This window comes from Panicum virgatum, chromosome 5K (genome assembly GCF_016808335.1).
Source record: "Panicum virgatum strain AP13 chromosome 5K, P.virgatum_v5, whole genome shotgun sequence".
Taxonomy (NCBI): Eukaryota; Viridiplantae; Streptophyta; class Magnoliopsida; order Poales; family Poaceae; genus Panicum; species Panicum virgatum.
In genome coordinates, this window is record NC_053140.1 from 54096935 (window position 1) to 54119454 (window position 22520).

Genomic DNA, 22520 nt, shown 5'->3' on the forward strand with positions numbered 1-22520 from the left:
AGTAAACTAACACAAAGGAGACAATGATTTGTTTCCCGAAGTTCACACCCGAAGGTGATACGTCTCCGTTGAGGAAGGATTCAAGAGAAGGTGCTCAAGAACCCCTATGCTCCTCTTCCAAGGGCGAGATCACCTCTCAAGCCCAAGGTTACTTACTATGGATTCCTCGGCGAGGAATGGAGATTACAAACTTCTTATGCAGCTCACAATCTTGGTTGAGCTATCACAAGCACGCCTAGCCATCTAGGAGCACAAGGCTCCAAGAGTAACAAACTTGAATCCGCGAGCTTGACCAAAACCAAGTGCTCAATAGATGGAAATGAGGCTCACTAGCACTAATCCTTGCTCTTGCTTGCTTCTCACTCAAATCTCTCAAGGGAATTACTCAAGAATGGAGAAGGGAGAGTGAGAGAGCTCTTTTTGGCTTAGGTTTGAGTTCTGTTCGTCAAAAGTGACAAGAGAGGGGGCTGAAGGGGTATGGAGAGGGTATTTATAGTCTTCAGCCCAAAAATAGCCGTTGGGCGAAAGGGTATCCGGAGACTCCGGGTATATGCCCGGAGACTCCGGGCAACCCTGATTTTTCAGCCCGGAAACAGCACCCGGACACTCCGGGCAATGAGGTCCGGAGTATCCGGCCCTATACCCGGAGTATCCGGGTAAGGCAGGGAGAAACTTCGGTTTATGGCTCTTTTGAGTTGTTTTGTGGCTCACAATCGTTTGTATAGGTTCTCTTGAGCACAAGATCTAAATCGAAACCCTTGAACCAAGTCCCTCTTGATAGTACAGCGTTCCTATACTCAAATTTCAAATTCAAAAACTAATTTCTTGAGTAAACTTGAGCTCCGCTTTTTCATTTCCTTTTTGAGGGTCGTATAACGTCACTTGATTCACCTATACATGTTCACCACCTGCACACATGCTCAATTACACGATTAAATGCACATGTGTTTTGTCATTAACCATCAAAACCCACTCAGGGGCCTAGATCACTTTCACTAATGACGCAGTCTAACTGATTAGCACAAGACGAATCTTTTAAGCCTAATTAGTTCATAATTGGACATTAGTTGCCAAAAAACAACGAAAGTGCTACAGTGTTAAAACCTAAAAAATTTCGCGAACTAAACGGGGCCTGACTCAAATAATAGAAAAATGCGGAAACTCTAAGAGTCATGTTGATTAGTGTTATGGTTTTGGCTGATGTGCTGATTTAGGTGTTCATAGTTCATGGATCAAAATCGAGTCCAGCACTATATTAGGCTATCTCCAACAACGTGACGCAAACTCAAATTTGGGTCCTAAATAGTATTTTGGGTATTAAAATCGCTCTCCAACAGGGCATCCAAACAAACTACACATTTTGCATCGCGGGTGGGAGGAGAGGCAATTATGCTTCTCTCTCTATCCTCGATCCAAATTGAAGCCGCCCGGGAGACGGGCCCGCGACGCGGAGCTGCCGCCGCGGCTAGGTGGGCCCGCGGCGGGGCTCGGCCGACGATGGCGAGGCGGGGAGCTGCGGCCTGCGGGGAGCCGCCAGCGCAGGCCGAGCGGCGGCGAGGCGAGCCGAGGCGGGGCACGGCCAACGACAGCGAGGCGGGGAGCGGCGGCGAGACGGGGCACGGCCGACGACGGCGGCGGCGGGGAGGCGGGGAACCGCCGGCGCAGCAGGGAGCGGGGTGAGGCAGGTCCGTCGCGGCGAGCGGAGCACTGGGGTCCGCGGCTTGCAGGGACAGCGCGGCGGCGTTCACGCCCGCAGATTGGCCGCCGCCGCTCGAATCTCGCGGCCTCCAGTCGAGTCTCGTCGTCGAACGCGCGCAACACTAGGCGGAGGCGGCGGTGGAGGAGGACGTGTCCGAACCAGCGGTGGGGAGATGGTGCGCGGCGTCGGCGCTCGCCGCGCGCACCTGCATGGGGCTGAGCAGCGGCAGCGGCCAGCCTGGGTGCTAGACCAGTGGCCGAAGGTTGGGGCCGCGCCCGTTGAGGAGGTGCCGGGACCCTATGACTGGGCTGCCGAGAGCAGCGGCGAGGAATATGGGTTCTGGGATTTTGCGTAGGCTGTTGGAGAAGATAAGATTTAGGGGCGTGACTCTTTTTCCGTGGATGACCCAAACTATAGAATGGGTCTTTGGTTTGGGTCCCCGCTGTTAGGCTGGTTCCAACGGGGGTCGGTACCGACCCGCGCCGGTCGGTACCGACCCGACTACTGACCCGCGCCGGTCGGTACCGACCCGACTACTGACCCGCGCCGGTCGGTAAGCGCGGAAACCGAGAGCGCGGGGCGGTAGCGCTACCGACCGGCCGGGCGGTCGGTACCGACCGGCGTTGGAGCCGCGGCCGGTCGGTACCGACCCCGCGTCCGGTCGGCTGCCACGCGGCGCTCTGTGATTGGCCAACGGCTGCCACGTCAGCGCCACGTCAGCTAGCCGTTGCAATTAGCCGTTTTTGACCGTTTGGACTCCAAAAAATTCGAAAAAAATTCCAAAAAATCACAAATTTCGTCCCCAACTCATCTATAAATAGAGAGGGCTGGTTGGAGCTCATTCCACACCTCTCACTCCCCATTTCACCCACTTCCTCTCTCAAATTCTTCCACCATGGCAATTTTTATGTAATTTCTGAATTTTTAAATTTAATAAAGTGGTTTTGCTGTGTCAATTTAAATCATAGAGCAACGCGTTCTGAAATGGTTAAGTCTGGAATGGAGAAGCTGACGTGGCGCTGATGTGGCTGTGGGCTGAAGCTGCAGGCTGACTGATAGAGCGCTGGGGTCGAGTGGGCTGGCGAGAGCTGACGTGGCTGTGGGCTGGGGCCGCAGACCGCTGTTGGAACCGCCTTAGAGACAGCCTCATAGTAACGACTTTAGCTATTTTAATTTTTTTCCCCCACTTGAAGAAATTTTCCTTTTGCAAGGGAGCTCCAAGGCAAACCAGACGCCGGGCGCCGCTAAGACCCGACGGTGGCTAGGGCCGCTGGGCCGGTGGCACGCTGAAGAACCCACGGCGGCACTGCCTCTCCGCTCGCCTCGGCAGCCTCGCTCCCCCGCACCGCCGCACGGATGGTGGTTCCGGCTCCCCAAACGGCGATAGGCGTCCGAGGTCTGATGGATGGGACTGTACCGGAGCCCCCCACCAGCAGCCTGCCTAGCCGTTCTTCTCCATCCGTTTCTCACAGGTGAGATCCTCTTGAACTTCGCATCTACCTCTCTTCACCTCGTCCAACTGCCCTCCGGTCTACACTCAAGCCTGCACCCAACGACGGATCTCCCTATGGAATGATCTCCTCGCTTTTGCCGTCATCTGATCTGCCACATGCTTGTCAAACCGTTCGATCTATCACGGGATCCCCTCCCGCAGATCTGACCCGGATGCGGATCGCAGTGACGGTAATGTCAAAGTAGGCTACATCTTGGTTACTTGCATGGTTATCTCCTCCCGATTGGGATTCGTTTTTATCAGATTTGGATTTGGGGCTTAGATTGGAGAGTTAGTGCGATGAAATCATGGGAACCAGCCTTTGAATAAAGGGTGAATAAAACATCATGTTGACTCGCACGGCTCCGGCACTTCCGTGGCCTGGACACCTCGCTTTTTTTCCCCGACGCGAAGGCTGGCACATCCCATTTGCAGGGCACGTCATAGATCTTATACTTACTACTAGTACTAGGTGATTTGGGATGCTGTGTTGTCTGTTTGTGCCCACCTTTGGTGGTTTGGGTAGTCCACCCTCGATAAAAAGGAGCAAAATTCTACTTCAGTTTGAGGCAAGCACTGACTGAATGTCGCGTATGTGCTTTGTGATATGTTTCTGAGCGTGATTTTGCGCATACTTCAAAGTTCTGTACACCACGAGATAGGTCTTTCGTCTGCAGTGCCATTCATTTTCGCATCCACTTGTTTATGATCTAGGACACGCCTACCCTGAATGCAGGAGTCTCTGCATAATGGTAAGAGGAAATGTCATCTGGAACCATGCATCTCCACTCATAAGCTATATCTGTTGCAAAGCTCTGCTGTCATGTGTTGCTTATCTACTCTAGTTCACAGACCACGATTTTAAACTTGTGGCTGATTGGTAATTCATATCTCTGCTCTAATTTCTGGTGAGATTAGTTCTGATGTTTATATGTGTGTTCTTCATGCCAACCATATTTGTAGTATTGCTAAACATTTTGTTTCAGCTTTTGAGTGTCACTAATCGATAGCCTTTTCTGGCTAGTGCCTGAATGCTGATAACTTTTTTTTTTGAAAAGATTAAATGCTGAGACCTTGACATATCAAAATTAGGATGTGTTGGAAGACAACAGTGGTCATATAGCGAAGTGGATATCGCGTTAGATTCCGAATCTAAAAGTCGTGGGTTCGAATCCCACTATGATCATTGTCTTTGTATTTTTTTTGTTTCTTTTGTCGGTATTTTCTCGCCCTATAGATAGTGATATTTTGGCATTAACCACCAGAAAAGTATTCATGCTCTCTTGTGAACAGGTGGTCCCATAAGCAGATAAGCTTGTTGTCTTCAATCTTCAGTGAGAATTGTCACGGAGTGCAGCCGTGCTCACTTTTTGTGGACCGCATCTGCCTCTACTTGTTTGTAAAATTGTGAATACAGGCTTGCATGGTAGTACTATGTTAGTTCATAGCGCATTCTTTTGACATATGTAAAACTGCAGGCTGTTTGTAATTGGTGCCTAACGGTGTTACTTTTCGTGGAAGATGGTAGCCTTCCATCACAGAAAAACCTGCTTCACGATGGCTCATCATTACGTGAAACTTGTGGCTGGTATAGCACTTTAATTCTGTATTGTCCGTGTGATTGTAAAAACAGTTCTCAAATGAGCGCAGCTAGTAAATCAATTTATACATGATACTAGTAGAGAACGCCCGCCATTGCGCGCACTCCTGGCAAAGGTGTAACAGTTTTTGTATAGATACAGCAGCAGACAAGCAGATAATACATTTCGATACAACTAAACATAAGGTTCAGTACGGTCGACTTTGGACATCTGAATAACAAAGTATTGAAGAAAAGTATCTGCAACGTTGCTTGCCCAGTGATGATTGTTACAAGATCTAGCAGGAACACTTGAGCTGATGGTAGGTACAGAATTCCACAGGAATTGGAAAATGTGGATGTTGGCGGTTGGAAGGCATTACATAAATTAAGCTTTTCTGATAGTCGGCAATTTATTTTGGCAACCGGCATGGGGATGATGTCATTTCTTGCTGTAAAAGGGAAAGAAAATCTGTCAGGGAGATGTACCTTTTTGAATTAAGCAAATGTAAGCGAGGTTATGCTCCAAAACACAGGAACTTCTGATTCCAGTTTAGTAGTCTGCTTATGTAAATAAGTAAGCTAAAGAGAAAAGGACTACTACTGTCAGTTTAGCTGGTCTTAAAGTTGCAAATAATTCAGAAATTATTTTCTTTTATTTTTTTCCTTGGGGACAGTGAAATATCTGAGCTACAATTATGCCATGTTGCTCATGGACGAGCCTGTTGTTTCTAAATGGTGGAAGACTATGTTAACAATTTGATGTTTCATACTTAAAGTTATTTTTAGCTAGGAAAAAGTCTATATCACCCCCAACCTATGGGGCTTGGAATACATAACCCCCCAATTTATGAAACGGTCTATATCACTCCCTTGAACTTTTTAAAACCTGTCAAATTACCCTCTAAAGTAGTTTCGAAAAATCATAGTAAATTAAAAAAAATCACAAAATAAAAATTTCAATTGTGTTGGACTTCAAATAAGTAGATCTACACTGTGAACATATAATATGATATGTTTTAGTACATTTTTTTATAGCTATGAAGAAAAGCATAGATCTAAAACTATAGCAAAAAGAATATACTAAAGCATACCATATTATATGTTTACTGTGTAGATCTACTCATTTGGAGTCTAACACAATTGGATTTTCCATTTTATGATTTTTCTGTGATTTGCTATGATTTTTCAAAACTGCTTCAGGGGGTAATTTGACCGGTTTTGAAAAGTTCAGAGGGTGACATAGACCGTTTCATAGTTTGGAGAGTTATGTAGTCCACCCCCATAGGCGAGGGGGTGATGTAGACTTTTTCGATCACAACAATATTACTGCTACAAGGTTCATGTTAGCTACATGCGACGGGGCTGTAGTAATGGATTTGTTATCAGTGGGTAAAAATCTTAGCATTTAGATGTCAAACAAATGATGGAAGGAAGATGCTATTGTATTTTTTAAATTGCAAATGGTAATCCTGTGAAGACTAAATTTGAAGGTTGGTTGATTAAATCAAATGTACAAGAGCTTAGTGCTGATAAGCAGGAGTAATAAGAGCTTTTCATTTCAGGAACTGCATATCAGCAGACAAAACTCGTGGCATAACACAATTTTCACAGGGAAGTACTGCTACTCTTATTACAAGACAGCATCTGCAGAGCAACTTTCAGCTATACAAACTCTTGAAACTTTAGGTAAGTATTTTTTTAGATATTTCAGTAAGGGCAGCATGATAGTTCGGTTAATAAAAAGAAATTTAGTTCAATTCACCAAACGATGCTTGATGGGCAGTAAATGGGTGCTGAGATGATGCACTCACTGTTAGAGCTCCTTTGTTGGTAACAGCAAATGCACGGGCGTCCCCTGTGACCTGTAAATCAATCAGTAATTAGATCTGACGAATTAGGAAGATTTCAAGGACTGCATTTTGGAGCGTAAGCCACTGGTTAGCCTGTTACCTCTGACTAACAGCATAGGCTATGGCATAGATTAGTGTAGAAAAACATGCAGTATTGTATTCAGTGCAAACTTGAAAGCACAGATAAAATGAGATTCAATATCCAACCTTTCTAACTTTTTCTCCTTTGCTTCCAGGTATCAAGGTCAGCAGGTATAAGTCCCTTCCACATTATTGGTTTTAAAATTTCAGCGAGAACTCCCTGATTTCAAGTGCAGAAATACTATGTAAGCAGTGGCGGAAGCAGCAGTGGGTCTAGGGGGGCTCCAGCCCCCCTAGACGGAGCCCCCCTAGACCCAAAAACACCATGGAGCCCCCCCTTAGCCCCCCTTCATTTTGGAGAAGAAAAGATGAGGAAGAAGGAGAGGAAGAAGAGAGGAAAGAAGAAATCAGCCCCCCTTTTAAGAATTTCTGGATTTGCCACTGTATGTAAGAGGGAAACCCAGCAAAGTCAGAGTCAGGTTATACAAGGCATGTAACAATATATGCAAAATGCAGTTGCAGAGAGGCAACTGGTACTATAAATAACCTGGCAGACATCATGGGAGTCAAGAAATTATGGTTGAAAGCCACCTGGAATTTCTAATAGATATGGAGCCAATAGAATATGTTAGACGTCATACCTTGTCATAACAGAAAGCATTCTCCCGGAGGATGTGTCTGGCGACAATAGGGTCAGAGACGACTACGAACGATTTGGGTCTAAAAGCAAGCTTGTAGACAGAGCCATGCTGCGAACTAATAAGAGATCATAACTTGTTAGTGTTGCACGAGCTGCTGTCCTCAGTTTCCATTCGATTTTTCCTATATGGTCAAGCACAACTAATTGGAGAACAGAGTACAGTGAAAAAAAAAGTAACGAGAACAGAGTATACTAAGGCCGTGTTTGGATGAGAGCGTGATTTTTTTTTTCAAAAAAAGACGAATGCATGCATGATGTACTAAATGAAGTTTATTTGCGAAATCTTTTTATGGATGGGTGTAATTTTTTGAGACAAATCTAATAAGTAAAGTTCCATCATAATTGGCTACAGTGATGCTACAGTAACCGCTCTTAATCATTCCCTAATCGTACGATCAAAGATCTCATTAGCTACAATACTGCAACAAAACTGACAAATTAAAACTCTAAATTAAACATAATGGTCGTCATTTGAACACATCGGGCGCATTAGTTTAATGGTTTAATTTGGCGGTCCTTTCTCAACCCACGATCCGATCGAAATAACACCGGTAGTCCCACGCAAAGACGGGCGCAGGTGATACAACCACGGTAAATACTTGAAAATATACATGGATGACAAACCGATAAACAAGGGTTTTACGAACGAGTTCAAATCCCTAATAACTTACATAATTTTCATCTTCAAATAATTTACAAACTCCACATTAGAGTAGCCCAAGCTCTGTAAAAGAAACTACACAACTCCAACTTGTTCTACCTACATGCAACCGGTTAGACCTGTACGCCCAACCGGTCAGACCGGCCTGCATGAACACACCCACGCAGCCACCGGTCAGACCAGTCCTTCCGACCAGTCAGACCGGTCCTTCCCAGATCAAAAACTGGACTTCATGTCGCGGCTAAACTAACCCACCAATTTCAAATCCTTTCTAGGCCCAAGTTCAGAGACGCATAAAGATGATCTTGACTCAAAGAATTCGACTAAAACCTTCTGGAAAGATGGATTCACCCAACCCTAGGTAAAATACCTTGGATGAATTAACTAGCCCACAAATTCTAAATCCCTCCTGGACTTTAGTTCATGATTACAATTAGAGGTATTTGACCAAAGAGATTCACTTATAATCACCTAAAAGAAAGAAGATCGACCCAACCGTAGCTTGTTTACCTCGAATGGGCTCCTCCCCCACGAAGAACTTGAGATTCCACATCACCCCGGGGAGGAGCACATGGAGAAGATGATCCTCCACCGATTTGAAGCTCTCCCCGGCCTTGGATTGAGTGGGAATGGGGGATCTTTGGAAGAGAGAGTTTGAGGAGAGGGGAGCTCGGGGAGAGGGCGAGCTGAACCCAGGGAGGATGAATGAGTTGGTGAGGAAGAGAGAGAGGGAGTGTGGTTTAAATATTGTGGGGCCCAAAACGGTTGAGATCAGGTTCAACCGGTCCGACCGGTCTGGCCCAGGCTGACAAGAAATTTTGCTATCTCATGGTTTGCGGTTTAAACTTAAAACTAATGACCCTGATTACATTTAATTTGTGTTGATTAACACCTGGGTGTTACAGTGGTGTAGTGAGCGCACAAGTTGTCGAACACCTGGTGGGCGTCCACCGGCGCCGGGAGCGAGCCACTGAGCGAGGCCGTGAGAGTGCGAGTGGTCGTTCCGCGCACGCGTACCTAACGCTGACGGTGAGGGGCGCCTCCTGCGAGACGCAGGTGGAGCCGATGTCGCGGAGCCGTGACGCGGCGAGCAAGCGACGCGCCTCGGGAGCAGCGTGGCGGCGGCCGGTGCGGTCGCGTCCATGGCGCTGGGGGAAGTCGCGAGCGGTGGCGGAGCCCTCTGCTCCGCTGGGCACAGATAAGACGGCAGAGCAGCGGAGGGGAACGGGGCGGGGTCCTTTAGGCCAACTCGGCGGTGTCCGCGCGCCCGCAGGCGGGGAGGCGGCGGCGGCTGCGCCCCGCGACTCCGCGAGCTGGTGACCGGACCAGGCAGGGGCGCGCCCGCGCGCTTGCGAACGGAGCGGTGGCGGCGGCCCGGGGGAGGCGGTGCTTCGGGGCGGCGGCGGCCAGGGCGGCACTGGGCCTGTAGCCGGTGACCACGACGGACCGGGGGCTGCCTGCAACTGGATTTGGCAAGCAGAGCTGGAGCACCCGCCAGGCATAGCATAGCAGCAAGGAAGTGGTCACGAGCGCGCCAGTAATGTGAACCGAAGACAACAGTCGCAGCTAGAGAAGATGAGATGAGTGTAGCACTCAGCCTGTTCGGGTGACCGCATGAATAGTGTACGGCTGGTAGAATGAATAATATTCTATGAGAGAAAATAAGCCGAAACAAGCCGAGACAAGCCAAGACAAGACAAGCCGAACAACGTCACCGTTTCATGTTTCATTTCACGAGCGCCCTGTTTAGTTCGCAAAACTTTTTTGGGTTTTAACACTATATCACTTTCATTGTTATTTGGCAATTAATGTCCAATTATGGACTAATTTGACAATCAATATCTACCATACATGGTTTATAAATACTCCACCGAATTTTGGTGCCGACTAGGTCAGAAATGGAGAAAACAAGGTCAGAAACAGCTAAGAGAGGCGCTCAGGGCGGCAGCAGGACTCGGCGTGCAGCCACAGTGATTCACTGAAGGCAGCTTTGCCAGTCTGAGAAGACGGCGCTGGACGGGATGAAACGCTGCCGCGCCATGTGGAGAAGACGATTTATGTGTTGACCGATGACTTGCATGCGCTGGAGGGTCTGTGAACAGATGACTTGCAGACACCAGCGTGTGTGAAACGAGAAAACTTGCTGTTGCACAATGGCGAAGCACTGCGCCCGGCAAAGCACTGCGCCCACAGAATCACCATTGATACACGATCGAATGGCCATATGTTATTTGGGCGATGTGGCCACGCTGGCCGTGCGCCTAGCCCATGCGCTTTCATATATAGAAATAGAAATTTACATAGGCCAGATGTGATTCAGACTGCAGTCAGTTTGATGATCCCTGCCGAATCATTCGTGATTGAACACTAGGCCCTGTTTAGTTCTTAAAAAAAATTCTACAGTATCCGTCACATCAATTTTTTGGACATATGCATGGAGCATTAAATGTAGTTGAAAAAAATAATTAATTACACAGTCCAACTGATTACCATGAGACAAATCTTTTAAGTCTGAATAGTCCATAATTGGACATTAATTACCAAATAACAACAAAAATACTACAGTGTCAAAATCCGAAAATTTTCGCAAACTAAACAAAGCTTCCGACTACAGTGAGCTTAATATATGCGCTTGAGCTTGGCTTCTTACAGGATGCAGTTAAACTATATGGAGTGCGTGCGTGTTTCCCACCATGATAAAGTAAGGAAAAAAATTCAATTCACTTCTCTCAACTATAACCAAAGTTTGGATAACTCTTTAAACTATAACTTGATTAAATTTACCTTTTGTACTATATCGTTTGGTTTATTTTACCTCATAATATAATTTATTTATTTTTTTATCCATACATATACAAGTTGAATTTTAATTTTAAATTTTACAAAGTAGTAGTGGACATCACAATGCATATTTAGAAAAATATTTTATATTTTTCCCTATAATTTTGAACTCCAATGACTAATTTATTATTAAATATCCTAACCTATCAAAATAATAAAAAATGTGATTTATTTTTTTAACATGTGTTATGGCGTGTACTATTATATTGTAAAATTTCAACTTAAAACTCCATCTATGCATGAAGAAATAAAAAATACAAATTATATTAGGGGATAATTTGAACCAAATGGCATAGTTTGGGAGATAAAATAAACTAAACAAAAATTTAGGAGGTTATCCAGACTTTGGCTATAGTTGAGGGTAATAATTTAAATTTTTTCTATAAAGTAACAGGTAAAACTGTATCGATATTGCAAATCAGGTTTACATAGTTAAACTTGCACCACAGCACCATGTATAGTTAAACTTGCAAAGTAACGGGCACTTCACCATGATTTGAGAAATTTGAGACAATTTCACAGAAACTAAAATATGGAAAAAGTCTACATCACCCCTCACCTATGGGGGGTGGACTACATAACCCCCAAACTATGAAACGGTCTATATCACCCTCTGAACTTTTCAAAACCGATCAAATTACCCCCTAAAGTAGTTTTGAAAAATCATATTAAATCACAAAAAAATCATAAAATGTAAAATCCAATTGTGTTAGACTCCAAATGAGTAGATCTACACAGTGAACATATAATATGATATACTTTAGTATATTCTTTTTGTTGTAGCTTTAGATCTATGCTTTTCTTCATAGCTATAAAAAAATATACTAAAGCATACCATATTATATGTTCACAGTGTAAATCTACTCATTTGGAGTCCAACACAATTGAAATTTTCATTTTATGATTTTTTTTAATTTACTATGATTTTTCGAAACTGCTTTATGGGGTAATTTGACCGGTTTTGAAAAGTTCAGGGGGTGATATAGACCGTTTCATAGGTTGGGGTATTATGTATTCCAACCCCCATAGGTTGGGGGGTGATATAGACTTTTTCCATCTTTTGAATAGAAAACTTCATTTCACTAACAATTGCACAGTTTTTCTACGGCTCTACGCTCAATATTAAGGTGACATGAATGGCGTCTGTTTATACCAGGTTTACCACCAAAGTTATGATAAATTGCAGCATTTCAAGTTTATCAACATTGGTAGCCCATGCCACATGATACAACCAAACCGACACGTCCCAGTGCATTTCTGGTGACAACAACTATCACTGATGGTCGGACGCTAAATGGAATATATACAAGACGCTGGTATCAAATGAACATTTGGGAGCTCGACAACAAAATCTTGCAGCCTGGCATTGCACGGTTAGCTTCCGCATTACACTTACTTTCTTCAGAGCATTTCCTGTGATTTACGGACAATGCGCCTAACCTTTTTCTTGAAGTCCTCCCTCTTCTCCCTCCATTCCTTCTGCATGAGAAATATAACAGGTATTAACTTCAGAAACAAAAAGAGGTACACTCTGCATCATTGTGGCCACCCAGAAGAAATCCCCATGCAACAAAGACAAATACTTATGTTTGGCACTTGTCACTCGTTCCTCATCTAACAATAGGTGGATATCTAGATGAATGAGTGAATGATGCATCAATGCATGAGATGTCCAATGGAATTATGCTAATAATAAATTCATGATGTTTCTGGACAGTAATACAAAAGTTGCTTGAGAATACTCGGCACTGAATTTTCCAAGACCACTCGTTATATCAAATTTATTTGAAAGCCGTGAGGACACTGACAATTTTTGTTGAGACCTCTCAGCATTGATTTCTATTTATTATTACTGGCATGGCATCTTCCCGTAATACAAATAAATCATTCTCATTTCACAACAACGAATTCATGGCAAAACAGATAGTAGGATACAAACGTGAAGTATTTTGATATTTGTAGAGTCCCACAAGTATAGGTCAGTAAACAAAACAGTATAAAGTAAATTGTCAGAACTTACAGCTGCCTCAATATTTGCTGGAGACTCATCATTTGGACTAGAGAGCATAGAAATAATGCTCAGAACTATACTTTCAACCTGCAAATGGAAAACAATCAACTCTACAACTAGTGAAAGCATATGGAACTATTCACCACTGAAGGAAGCTAGCCCCTTATCATTCTACCTTTAGACAAAAACAGAGCATTCTCTATCTATCCAGTGGAAGCTAGCAACAATTCTAGAATATATGTTCATTGTCACACAGAAGAAGAGTACATATGAAGTCATCTGAGTGCAAGGCAATCAGCAAATACAACAAACTCTTGATGCATCCAAAAACCAGGAATTCGTTCAATAGGAAAGCTCTCCATTAAGTTGATCAGGATTCCTAATTGCTTAGTCGTAGGGAAACATATCATACTATATAACAATATTTCAATATGATTCACTAGCAATTACAGCCAAAATGCATCATATCATAACTAAATTCAAGATTTTACAGACATATCAGTGAACTTTTGAATACTGTTGATGATGTATGTCAGTAAATAAATTTAGCTAATAAAGACTTTGATACAGAATAAGTTAATGGGATGGTACTAGTGCAGAACAAAAATTGAAAATGGAAAAAGAAAATGTTAGTAATGTAGACATTGTATACAAAGCCCTACTGTGTGCACAGGTGTCCAACGCTCACTCGCGAGCTCATAGCCGTTGGGATCTTCACCAGGTGGATGAAGAATAGAAATACACACCCTACCATCTGGGTACACTGTCAAAGGCCCAAATATTATGCATATGTCAGAAATCAGAATTATGGATCAAGTATAAATAGATGCGAATTTTAAAGAAATTAAATTCTGACCATTTGGATGCCACATTTCAGAGGTAAATCTGACTGACGGCGGGTTGTTTGGGTAATTTTGTGGGAAGCTCATTATCGCGTTAAAGTACCCTCCATCACTGCAAAATGAAGGTTAGCATTACTGTTACTCAGAAGATAAAAACTATTTACATGACTGTGCCAAGGAAACAATTCAAAGACAAATACAATGCCAGCAAATCAAGAGCTTATTTTTTTACGGTCTGTTTGTAAGTTCAATCGGCGTTAGCTGAGTCAGGACTCAGATCACATGTCTAATTTCAGATTGATACATGACCGACTGGAGTAACAAGGCAACTGACAAGCCCGTCACCAAAAAAATACATGTTCTTTGAAGCCAACAATACATCAAGGATTGCATTAAAGTTGGAAATATATTGATCACAAGTATTCAAACTCCTAAGATTTTTTTAGGTTCCACTTCAACTTTCCTGTTAGTACTCTGTTTTCTTTGCAACTTTCAGCAGTACAAGAAACAAACACCGAATAGCTTCAATGCTAGTCCATTAGGTCAATACAGAATCATGCTGCAATGAATGCTGCCTTTGGTGAGTGGCCAGAAAGCAAAAAACCTAACAAGCACATTATATGACTGTCGATGATGCTCACCAACCATCCTATTTGTAGTAACCATTCCAGTCTACCATTTCTGTTTATTTGATTACAGGCTCGCCTTTCCCCCCTTTAGGTGTACTAAAAGCCATTTAGCATATTGTTAACAATCTTCATAATTGTACCCAAAATTAACTAGCATGTCTTGTAACAAATGTTTAAATTAACATAACAAATGTCCAATTCTGTATAACCAATTTCATATATGCAGCAGAAAAAGAAACTGGCAGACCGAAAAGCAACAAACAGACACACAACTTCATATTGTATAGTAAAATGTGCCATTATAAATGCTAGGATGATTTGCTACTTGCCATGCTAAAGATTATGGCAGGCTATTCAAGCAACTTCGTTGTATGCTGCGTGCTCTCTCCATAAAAACCAACCGATCCTTATGAACAAGATAACAACTATCGAACATAGCAACTGTTAACAACGGTACACATAAACTGAAGGCATCTACCTCTAGTGCTCCTAAAAATTTATCACTATCAATTATTAAAGAGTTGTTTGTGCCGAACTCCACAAAACAATAGGCATAATTGCAACATGTGACTACCATTCTAGTCCATAGTGCATTTCGGTAATTAGTAGTCAGTGAATTTGCTTTAGAATTCTTGTGTTTGTCCTCTACTTCCAGCTGAAATTTCAATCCCGAGCAGGAAGACAGTGGCTGCCTATAAAAAAAACTCTGCTCGGGCACCAAATGGCTAGAAAAATGTTAAGTGTAAATTCAGGTGGCACTACATGACGCAAGTCCCACAAACTCATTCAATATTAAATAACAGAAAACTAAGTGTTCCTGATGTTTCTCCTATCTATCTTCTACAAGCTTCAAATTCAGAAAAAACGGAAATATTAACCAATAAACAGAGCCGCTCATGCACTCAGCCAAACGAACTCCATTGAACAGGGCGCCGTCCGTGTTACCAAATTGCTATAGTACTAAGAGTATGCCACCCACTACAAAAATCAACAAGCAAAGCAAATTCAGCCGCGCAGAAAGTCTCCGCTAAAATGAATCCCTGGGTAAGGTTCTCCGTCATTGCTTCCGGGGCACAGATGCCCACTAAAAACCATAATTCGGCATGGCACCAACACAGCAAACAAGGAAATTCATCGCGATAAGGCATGGAAGCTCGCGCGAAACGGAGAGAATCGGACTCACTATAGGGTGTCAGGCGGGCCGATGATGGTGACCTGCCACTCGAAAACATTGCTGTCGTCGACCAGCCCAGCCGAGAACCCATCCACCGGGTGCTTGGCGAGATCTGCGCCACACACACCACAAAAAAGAAAACCACAAATCGATCAACCAATCAATCCGCAAAGGAAGCAAAAACATCGACCGGAAACGGATGCAGGGGTACTCAAGCGGGCCGCACCTCTGAGCTGCTTCTGCAGGAGGAGGCTCGCCTGGCTGGTGGTGGCCGCCATGAGAGGAGATCGGTTGCTGGGCTAGGGTTTTACGGCGCGCGGAATGATTCGCGCTCTCGGGACGCGGTGACGCGAATTGATGGGCGCCGCGGGCGCCTTATTTATAGACGTGAGGTGAGAAGCTCGGAGAAGATGGGAATCGGGAAGGGGGCGAGCGGTGTGGGGGTGGGAGTGAACGAAGCGGTGGTTGACTGGAACGCTGGCCGCTCTCTGCCTCTGGCTCTCCCTCTCTGCTGGCTGCTACCTCCTGGAAATGGGATAATCCTATTTATTATTGTGATTTGCGACGTCTTTTGTTTGTAGTTTTAAAATTTTCATAAGCAGATACAAGTATTGGTTGAAACCAGTTCTTAAACAAAACTTACTAGAAGCTCGGACATTTCAATATTTTCGTTCTAACCTACAACGTGATTCACTATCATATTTCTCATTTACATAAGTTTTTTTTTAAAAAAACCGTGTCTGCATCTCTTGTTATTCGCAAGCAGGGGGGAAAAACTCATGAAACGACACATATAGCTCGCGTGTTTCCGCACCGTTTTTCAGGAGAGTAACGTAAGGTTTTCAACAAGGAACACGAAATGCAAACGCAAATGAAGGAGTGCTTTCTATGTTGTAAACTTAGGGAGATGTAGAAACAAACATTTCTATAATAAGATGAGGACTATGGATTTGGCTCACACCAACTTTTCTGTTGTGCACCTTTTCAACAAATACAGTAGGAATTTTGTGCAGCCATGAGGAAAGAATCGGTGTCTCCATCTAAAAATCTAAAGAGATCTATGGCGACATGAATACGTTTGCCGACGTGAGCATGGACATAGCCGATGCCAGATGGTAATAGTAAGCCAATCTAGATTTTTCCATCAAACTATTAGTAAGCCTGATCATCTTCTAATAGAAACGAAAACACGAGCATTCTACTTCTACGGCAACTACCCATGTTGACAGGTGGGAACGGTTGCTTCCAGTCAACCAAGGAGGAATTGTAAAACTGGCAAATTTTAACGCTTCCTGGAAAAGGGCCGAGTGGCTGACCGATTGGAAGCTCGGAATCGCCGCCCCGGAGCCGCCTCCCCGGAATGGTCGACATGCTGAATGCTGAATAAAGAAAGGACGCCGTCGACCAACGCATCCGGCGGCCATCCCCCGCGATCGAGGACTTGTTTTTAAATACGGATCGGAGGAGCCTCACTTGGACACCGCCTTGCCCCCGGCCAAGTGGCTAGCCAGCGGCCAAGCGCCTGCACAGCACAGCACATCGTCGCGCGGCCGGCCACGCAGGAGGGCAGCACGGCCGGGCCACCGCGATCGCGCCGACGGGCGTCCGGGCGGTGCCTTCCACCGCGTGGGCGCAGACGCCGCCGACGGCAACGCGCCAACGGGGGCGGGGGCACGCGGACCCGACGAGCGTTTCGGGCAAATGGGCCGACAAGGGTCGCGTGGGTGCGCGGTGCGTGCGTTCCCTCGCCTCGCGAGCGACGAGCCCGTCCCCGCTGCTTTGCCCACGCCGGACAGCACGGAATGGTGAGCCGCCGCCGACCGCCGCGCCGTGCCGTGCGTTCCGTCCCCCCCCCCCCCCCCCCTCCCGGCAGACGCGTACGGGGAACGGAAGCTTCGGGGTCTGGAATCCTTCACGGTTAAGCTTGCACATGTATCATCATGGTAGCTTATCCGAACGCCTGCGTCCAATTTTCGATTGGTTCTTTCTAAAGCGACGTGAATAGGGTTCTTCTCCAACTACAGTCACCGGCCGGCCAAAGCCTACCAGGCTACCACCTCCATGCGTTTTGCACATATTCAGGCGGATCCAGCCTACGCGTTAGTGCGAATGATATCTAGCAGTAGCACAGAAAAGGACGCCGCTTTGGCACCCCAGAATGTGAGCCACTGCACGTTACCAAAAAACTACAATTTTGGCAGAGCCAGGACCACTTTCCCCGGCGAGCGACGACGGGACAGCCGTCGGTTTCGCCCGCCGGCCCCAGCGCCACCACCGGCGGCCGGTCCGGCCTGGCCCGGAGCGCGATAGATAGCGATAGGAACATGCGGGTTCCGCCTCCGGCCCCGCCAGATCGTACGAGCAAAGCCGCACGCCTCGCGCCACCAATAGTTCGGTGGAGGTCGATGACGATGCCGCCGCCGGTGGACCTTGCCGCAGAGGCAGAGATCCTCTGCCTACATGCTACCTACAGCGAGCATCTCTTGGTCGTTCTTTCACGCACGCCGAATCTTGCCGGGCGTCAAGGGGAAAAGGCACTCGGATCGTATCTTCAGCGCTCTTTAATCAGCAGCCTCTGACCTGGCCTGACGTCCTGACCGCACCGGTCGTCAGTGATGGTGGTAAAGGTCCGAGCTCAGCTGGATGGAATTAGGATTTGGCATGTGCTCACTTCGCGACGGGGAAGGGTCCAGACGATCAACCGTAATCACGGTGATCTGGTACCGATCCAGTGATAAGGCACCTGCATAACTCTGATTTAATTCTAGACGCTTTTCTTCATGGCTCAGTGGAGCATATGCTAGTACTAGTTGCTGTCTTACACGACGAGTTATCTTCAGAAAGGACCGAGTTAATCCGTGACAGCTCGCAGGCTAGCCGATGGCGCGACCTTCTCACCTTGTCTCTACTTTTTTTTTTCTAATCACAGAAGGACAACATCCAAATCACTTTCGAAAGTAAGGGGACTATCATCTTCTCACATTGTCTCTCGCCCCCCATCTTAAGCGTGATATGTTCTCTCTCTCGCGCGCGCTCTCTCTCTCTTCGATATTGCTCTTTTTAGTATTATAAGCTTGTTATAAAAAATATTTTATCTCCTTCGTATTAACTTCGGTTCGTAATCAAATTACACTATTGCGTTCTACGCAACAAGACGAACAAAACTAGACCCAACTTGCATATATTTTGATAATATTTTGTACTAGTAACAACTTATGTGACGACATGCTCTTTTCTATAACAACTTATATATATCGAGTTATTGTGGCAATTTATTTGTATAACAACTTTTATTTAGTGTCGACTTATGTGTATGGATGTACGATTGATTTTATTTGTGGTAACTTGTATCATATATGTGCGGCAACTCATGTATATAATAGATTCTACTTTGTGGCAATTTTATTTTACATGTTAAAAGATTAATTTTAACAATAATTTGTATATTAACTTGTACACTAATAGCGACTTATGTGTAAATTTATATTTAATATTATTGAAGTAGTTGATACAATATACACATATAAGGTGTCAGTATGTAAGTATCAACTTACATGCATAGCACGTAAACAAAAGTTACTAAAAAAATCTATTTATGGGTGGCAACTTTATATGTATATCGTAGCAAGTTTTTTAATAATATCGAATCTTAAATTTACACATAAATTGCTACATGTGTAATGTATCTTCGAAATATATAAAAGTGGGATTTAGTTTTGTTCGTCTTATTACGTAGAACACAACGATACAATCAATATTCAAAACGGAATTTGTACGAGAAATATAAAATATTTTTATAAATAATCTTTTTTTAGATTACACAGTACAATTAAGACACTCACAACGCACGCACACTCACACCCCTATGAATACACGTACAAACTCTATCCTTATGAGCATCTTCGAAAACTGAGCCGGCAAATCCTCGAGATTGACGAAGTCACCACATGCGTCTCGCTGTCGACGGAAATGTCGCCTACTACTGAATGCACAATCTTGCAACTACTAGGCTACATGCCCTTTCGCATAAACAATCTTGATTAAAAAGCAAAATTAAAAAGAAGGACATACATGAGACGAGAGAGACAGAGAGATGTGACAGAGGTGGATACGGACCGTGTATATAGCTGGCTGTAGCCGGACGGCCGTACCATCGCGTGGTTGTAGGTTGGCGCGACCCCTCGTCTAATAAACCTTTCCTTACACAAACATTCACGTCGAAGAGAGCAAACAGACCGAATACCGGAAGGGAAGGATATATACTACGAAGAAAGGCCGGATTTCCATGGATATAACAGGAAACAAAATGACAAAATAGGTCCAGGCCCAGATTTTCCTAAAGAGACGAAAAATATGGGCCACAGGAGATTTTAATAGAAAATAGCCCATGGGAGATGTCAGCTATGAGCCCATAGGAGAAAACTCAAGAACATGTCTGAACGGCGCCTAAAGCCTCTGTCACCTTCAATTTATTTTACCCACCTAAAATGGGCCCATTCGAGCCCACAGCACAACGGCGATCGACCGTTGGCGATCTCGAAAACAGCAGCAAACATTACACATTCCGATAACTAAAGCGTAGAGCTCTAATCTAAAATAATGCACATAGTTTTCGCCAATTTTTTTTGAACTTCCAAACTCTATTTAAAAAACTTGTACACTTTTAAGATGCTAGCAAGTCCAGAACTACTTGCTAGCATGAACTGCCCACTTGTGTTGCAGGGAGGGAAGCGGGATGCATCACCGGAGAGCTAGAGCACCTCGTTTCCACCTTGTTTGTTAGCTAAACCTAACATCAACAATTTTAATGCAAGGCGCTCCTCCCACACGGCTAGCTGATGCTGTTCGTTTGCTTATTACGATCGTGTTCTTATCCTCTTCCTAGGGACCACCCACGTTTCCATGGTTTCGCGCTATAGCGGTGCTACTACCTATAGCAAGCTCTGCGTGCAGTCACCGCCGCTCCGTCCTTTCACCGCTTCCGATGCTCTGCGTGCTAAAGCTTGCTCCTCTGTCGTCAGCTACGGGGAGGAATGGAGGATGGACCAAGCTTACTGCGCCGGCTTATGGGCTTAATTAGTGAGTCACGCACGTACACCCTTACTGATCCACCAGAAGACGTGTCAAAGAAAGAAAAGAGTATGCATGATTGGTGATTATTGGAGAATGGAGAACTCTTTGTCCTCAAACAAAACCACGTTTAGGGCTGCTAAACCTCAAATTAATGCAGGACCTGCCCGCTGCCATCAGGTTAGATGATACTTCCAACTTTCAGCAACCTAGCACAGATGACAAAGTTGCCAATGCAAACCTCTCACTGCACTGTCTGTTGATCTACTGGAAGAACCCAAGCCTGTAGTATAGACTCGGACCAGGCCACGGGGCGGGGCGCCAAGCCGCAGCAGGGAAACAAACGAATCCCATGATCCAAAAGGCAGCGATAAAAACTGCGGAAAAAAATGGAACGGGAAAGCGACAAGACGACACCAGTTACCAGAAGCAGACTGATCGAGAGACAGGACACCAGCTACCTGGTTTTCAGTCAGATCCATCTCATTTCAGTTTCAGAAGAACCCAATGCATTTCGACGAATGATTCAGCACCTCAACATGCGCGAACGAACGATCATTATAGTCACCTAACCGAAGTTTATTTCAGACTGCAAACTGAGCAGCGGCACCATTACACCAGTCTTTACGGCCAGAACGCCAACACACACATCCAACGGGCACAGTACCTACAGTCTACAGAGCAGGACCAGACCACAGAAAACCGGGGGGCACAGAATCACGCACTAGACCAACACGCACAACAGAAATCCTACTAGCCAGCGACACTTCTTGTCGACGGACAGCGACGCCGGACTCCTCGGGGCTGGCTGTATCTAGTGGCAGAAGATGACCTTGAGCTCGCGCGGCGCGGCGCACTGGTGGGTGAGCGACGGGCTGTCGTGCGCGTAGGTGAAGGCCTGCGGGCACTCGCGCTTGAAGAACTCCGAGTACTTGGAGGCGCGGCAGGTGCGCGGGCTGTTGTACATGTTGCGGCAGCACAGCTCGTCGGTGCGGAACGCCTCGCAGCCGCTCCGGCACGCGAGGACGGCCCCGGCGGGGGACCGCAGCTGGAGCTCCCCCGGGCAGGTCGCCGTGAGGTTCCGGCGGCAGCCGAGGACGGGGCAGTTGCCGCGGCCCTCGTGCGGGGTCACGGACAGGCCCACGTTGAAGCCGTCCACCACGCTCACGCCGTACGAGGTCTGGTCGCCGCCGCCGCCGTGGTGGAGGCTCACCTGCGCCAGCGTCGCGGGCGCCGCGCCGCCGAGCCCGCCGCACTGGAGCCGCCCGCCGCAGTCGCCCGTGGCGCAGCGGAGCTGCGCGCCGGCGCCCGCGGCGCAGCCCGTGCGCGCCCAGATGCGGCCCGACCAGGGGTGGGACGGCGCCGGGAAGGACTTGTGGGAGAGGGCCGGGAGGAAGAAGCCGCCGCCCTCCAGCACGTCGTGCCCGGAGTTGGCCTGGATGCCCGGCCACACCGGGAAGGGGCAGTTGTTCACCACGGTCAGGGTCATGGGGGCGTAGTCGGCGGCGGCCAGGAGGCCGCAGCCCAGGAGGGAGGTGGCGAGCAGGAGCAGCAGCTTATTGGGAGATGCCATGGTTGTTGGCTGGGGACCTGAGCACGAGAAGGTTGTGACTTGTGGCCGTGACAAGTGAGGGCAGGGGTTTTAGGTGGTTTTATAGGACGTGGGCGTGGCGTCGTGGGTTTTGGCTCGGGCCGTGGCGAACTTGTGTGGGCGTGCCCATGTCTGGACGCATCGTTCAGGGTGTGTTTATTTGGTGAAAAAGTTTAAGTTTTGGTACTGTAGCACATTTTATTGTTACTTGACAAATAATGTCTAATTATAGACTAATTAGGCTTAAAAGATTCATTTCGTGCTAATCAGTTAGACTGTATAATTAATTTTTTTAAC

The 22520-nt window shown here is 46.0% G+C and overlaps 2 protein-coding genes, 2 long non-coding RNA genes and 1 other non-coding gene across 8 annotated transcripts; 2 read left to right on the forward strand and 3 right to left on the reverse strand.

Moving 5' to 3' along the window:
* The first annotated feature begins 2871 nt into the window (after positions 1-2871).
* LOC120708607 lies at positions 2872-5301 on the forward strand. Its single transcript, XR_005689393.1, has 2 exons — positions 2872-3171; positions 4485-5301. It is a non-coding gene; the product is annotated as an uncharacterized LOC120708607 (long non-coding RNA).
* Positions 4305-4377, forward strand: TRNAR-CCG. Its single transcript has one exon. It is a non-coding gene; the product is annotated as a tRNA-Arg (tRNA).
* LOC120708608 lies at positions 4900-9646 on the reverse strand. 4 transcript variants are annotated; one of them, XR_005689396.1, is made up of 5 exons: positions 9083-9646; positions 7346-7460; positions 6831-6924; positions 6585-6635; positions 4904-5222 (listed from the first exon to the last, which is right to left on the reverse strand). It is a non-coding gene; the product is annotated as an uncharacterized LOC120708608 (long non-coding RNA). The 4 variants fall into 4 exon arrangements; XR_005689395.1 differs by having other exon boundaries at positions 4900-5222; positions 7346-9636; XR_005689397.1 differs by having other exon boundaries at positions 6585-6628; positions 7346-9641.
* A 2388-nt stretch (positions 9647-12034) lies between these two features.
* Positions 12035-16087, reverse strand: LOC120708609 (ubiquitin-conjugating enzyme E2 7-like). The gene is made up of 6 exons (XM_039993959.1): positions 15789-16087; positions 15572-15674; positions 13774-13871; positions 13580-13680; positions 12927-13004; positions 12035-12385 (listed from the first exon to the last, which is right to left on the reverse strand). The coding sequence occupies exons 1-6, from the start codon at positions 15838-15840 to the stop codon at positions 12308-12310; spliced, it is 510 nt and encodes a 169-aa protein (XP_039849893.1). The 5' UTR covers positions 15841-16087; the 3' UTR covers positions 12035-12307.
* Positions 16088-21190: 5103 nt separating this feature from the next.
* LOC120708610 (osmotin-like protein) lies at positions 21191-22270 on the reverse strand. The gene has a single exon (XM_039993961.1). The coding sequence runs from the start codon at positions 22203-22205 to the stop codon at positions 21447-21449; it is 759 nt and encodes a 252-aa protein (XP_039849895.1). The 5' UTR covers positions 22206-22270; the 3' UTR covers positions 21191-21446.
* Positions 22271-22520: the final 250 nt, after the last annotated feature.

Bases quoted from the DNA above. Each gene is read 5' to 3' on its own strand.
- LOC120708609 (XM_039993959.1), bottom strand. From the start codon at position 15,840: ATGGCGGCCACCACCAGCCAGGCGAGCCTCCTCCTGCAGAAGCAGCTC. The intron at 15,675-15,788 runs GTGCGGCCCGCT...TGTGTGGCGCAG, and splicing joins CCTGCAGAAGCAGCTCAGAG to ATCTCGCCAAGCACCCGGTG. The intron at 12,386-12,926 runs GTAAGTTCTGAC...TTTCTCATGCAG, and splicing joins CAGCAAATATTGAGGCAGCT to AAGGAATGGAGGGAGAAGAG.
- LOC120708610 (XM_039993961.1), bottom strand. From the start codon at position 22,205: ATGGCATCTCCCAATAAGCTGCTGCTCCTGCTCGCCACCTCCCTCCTG.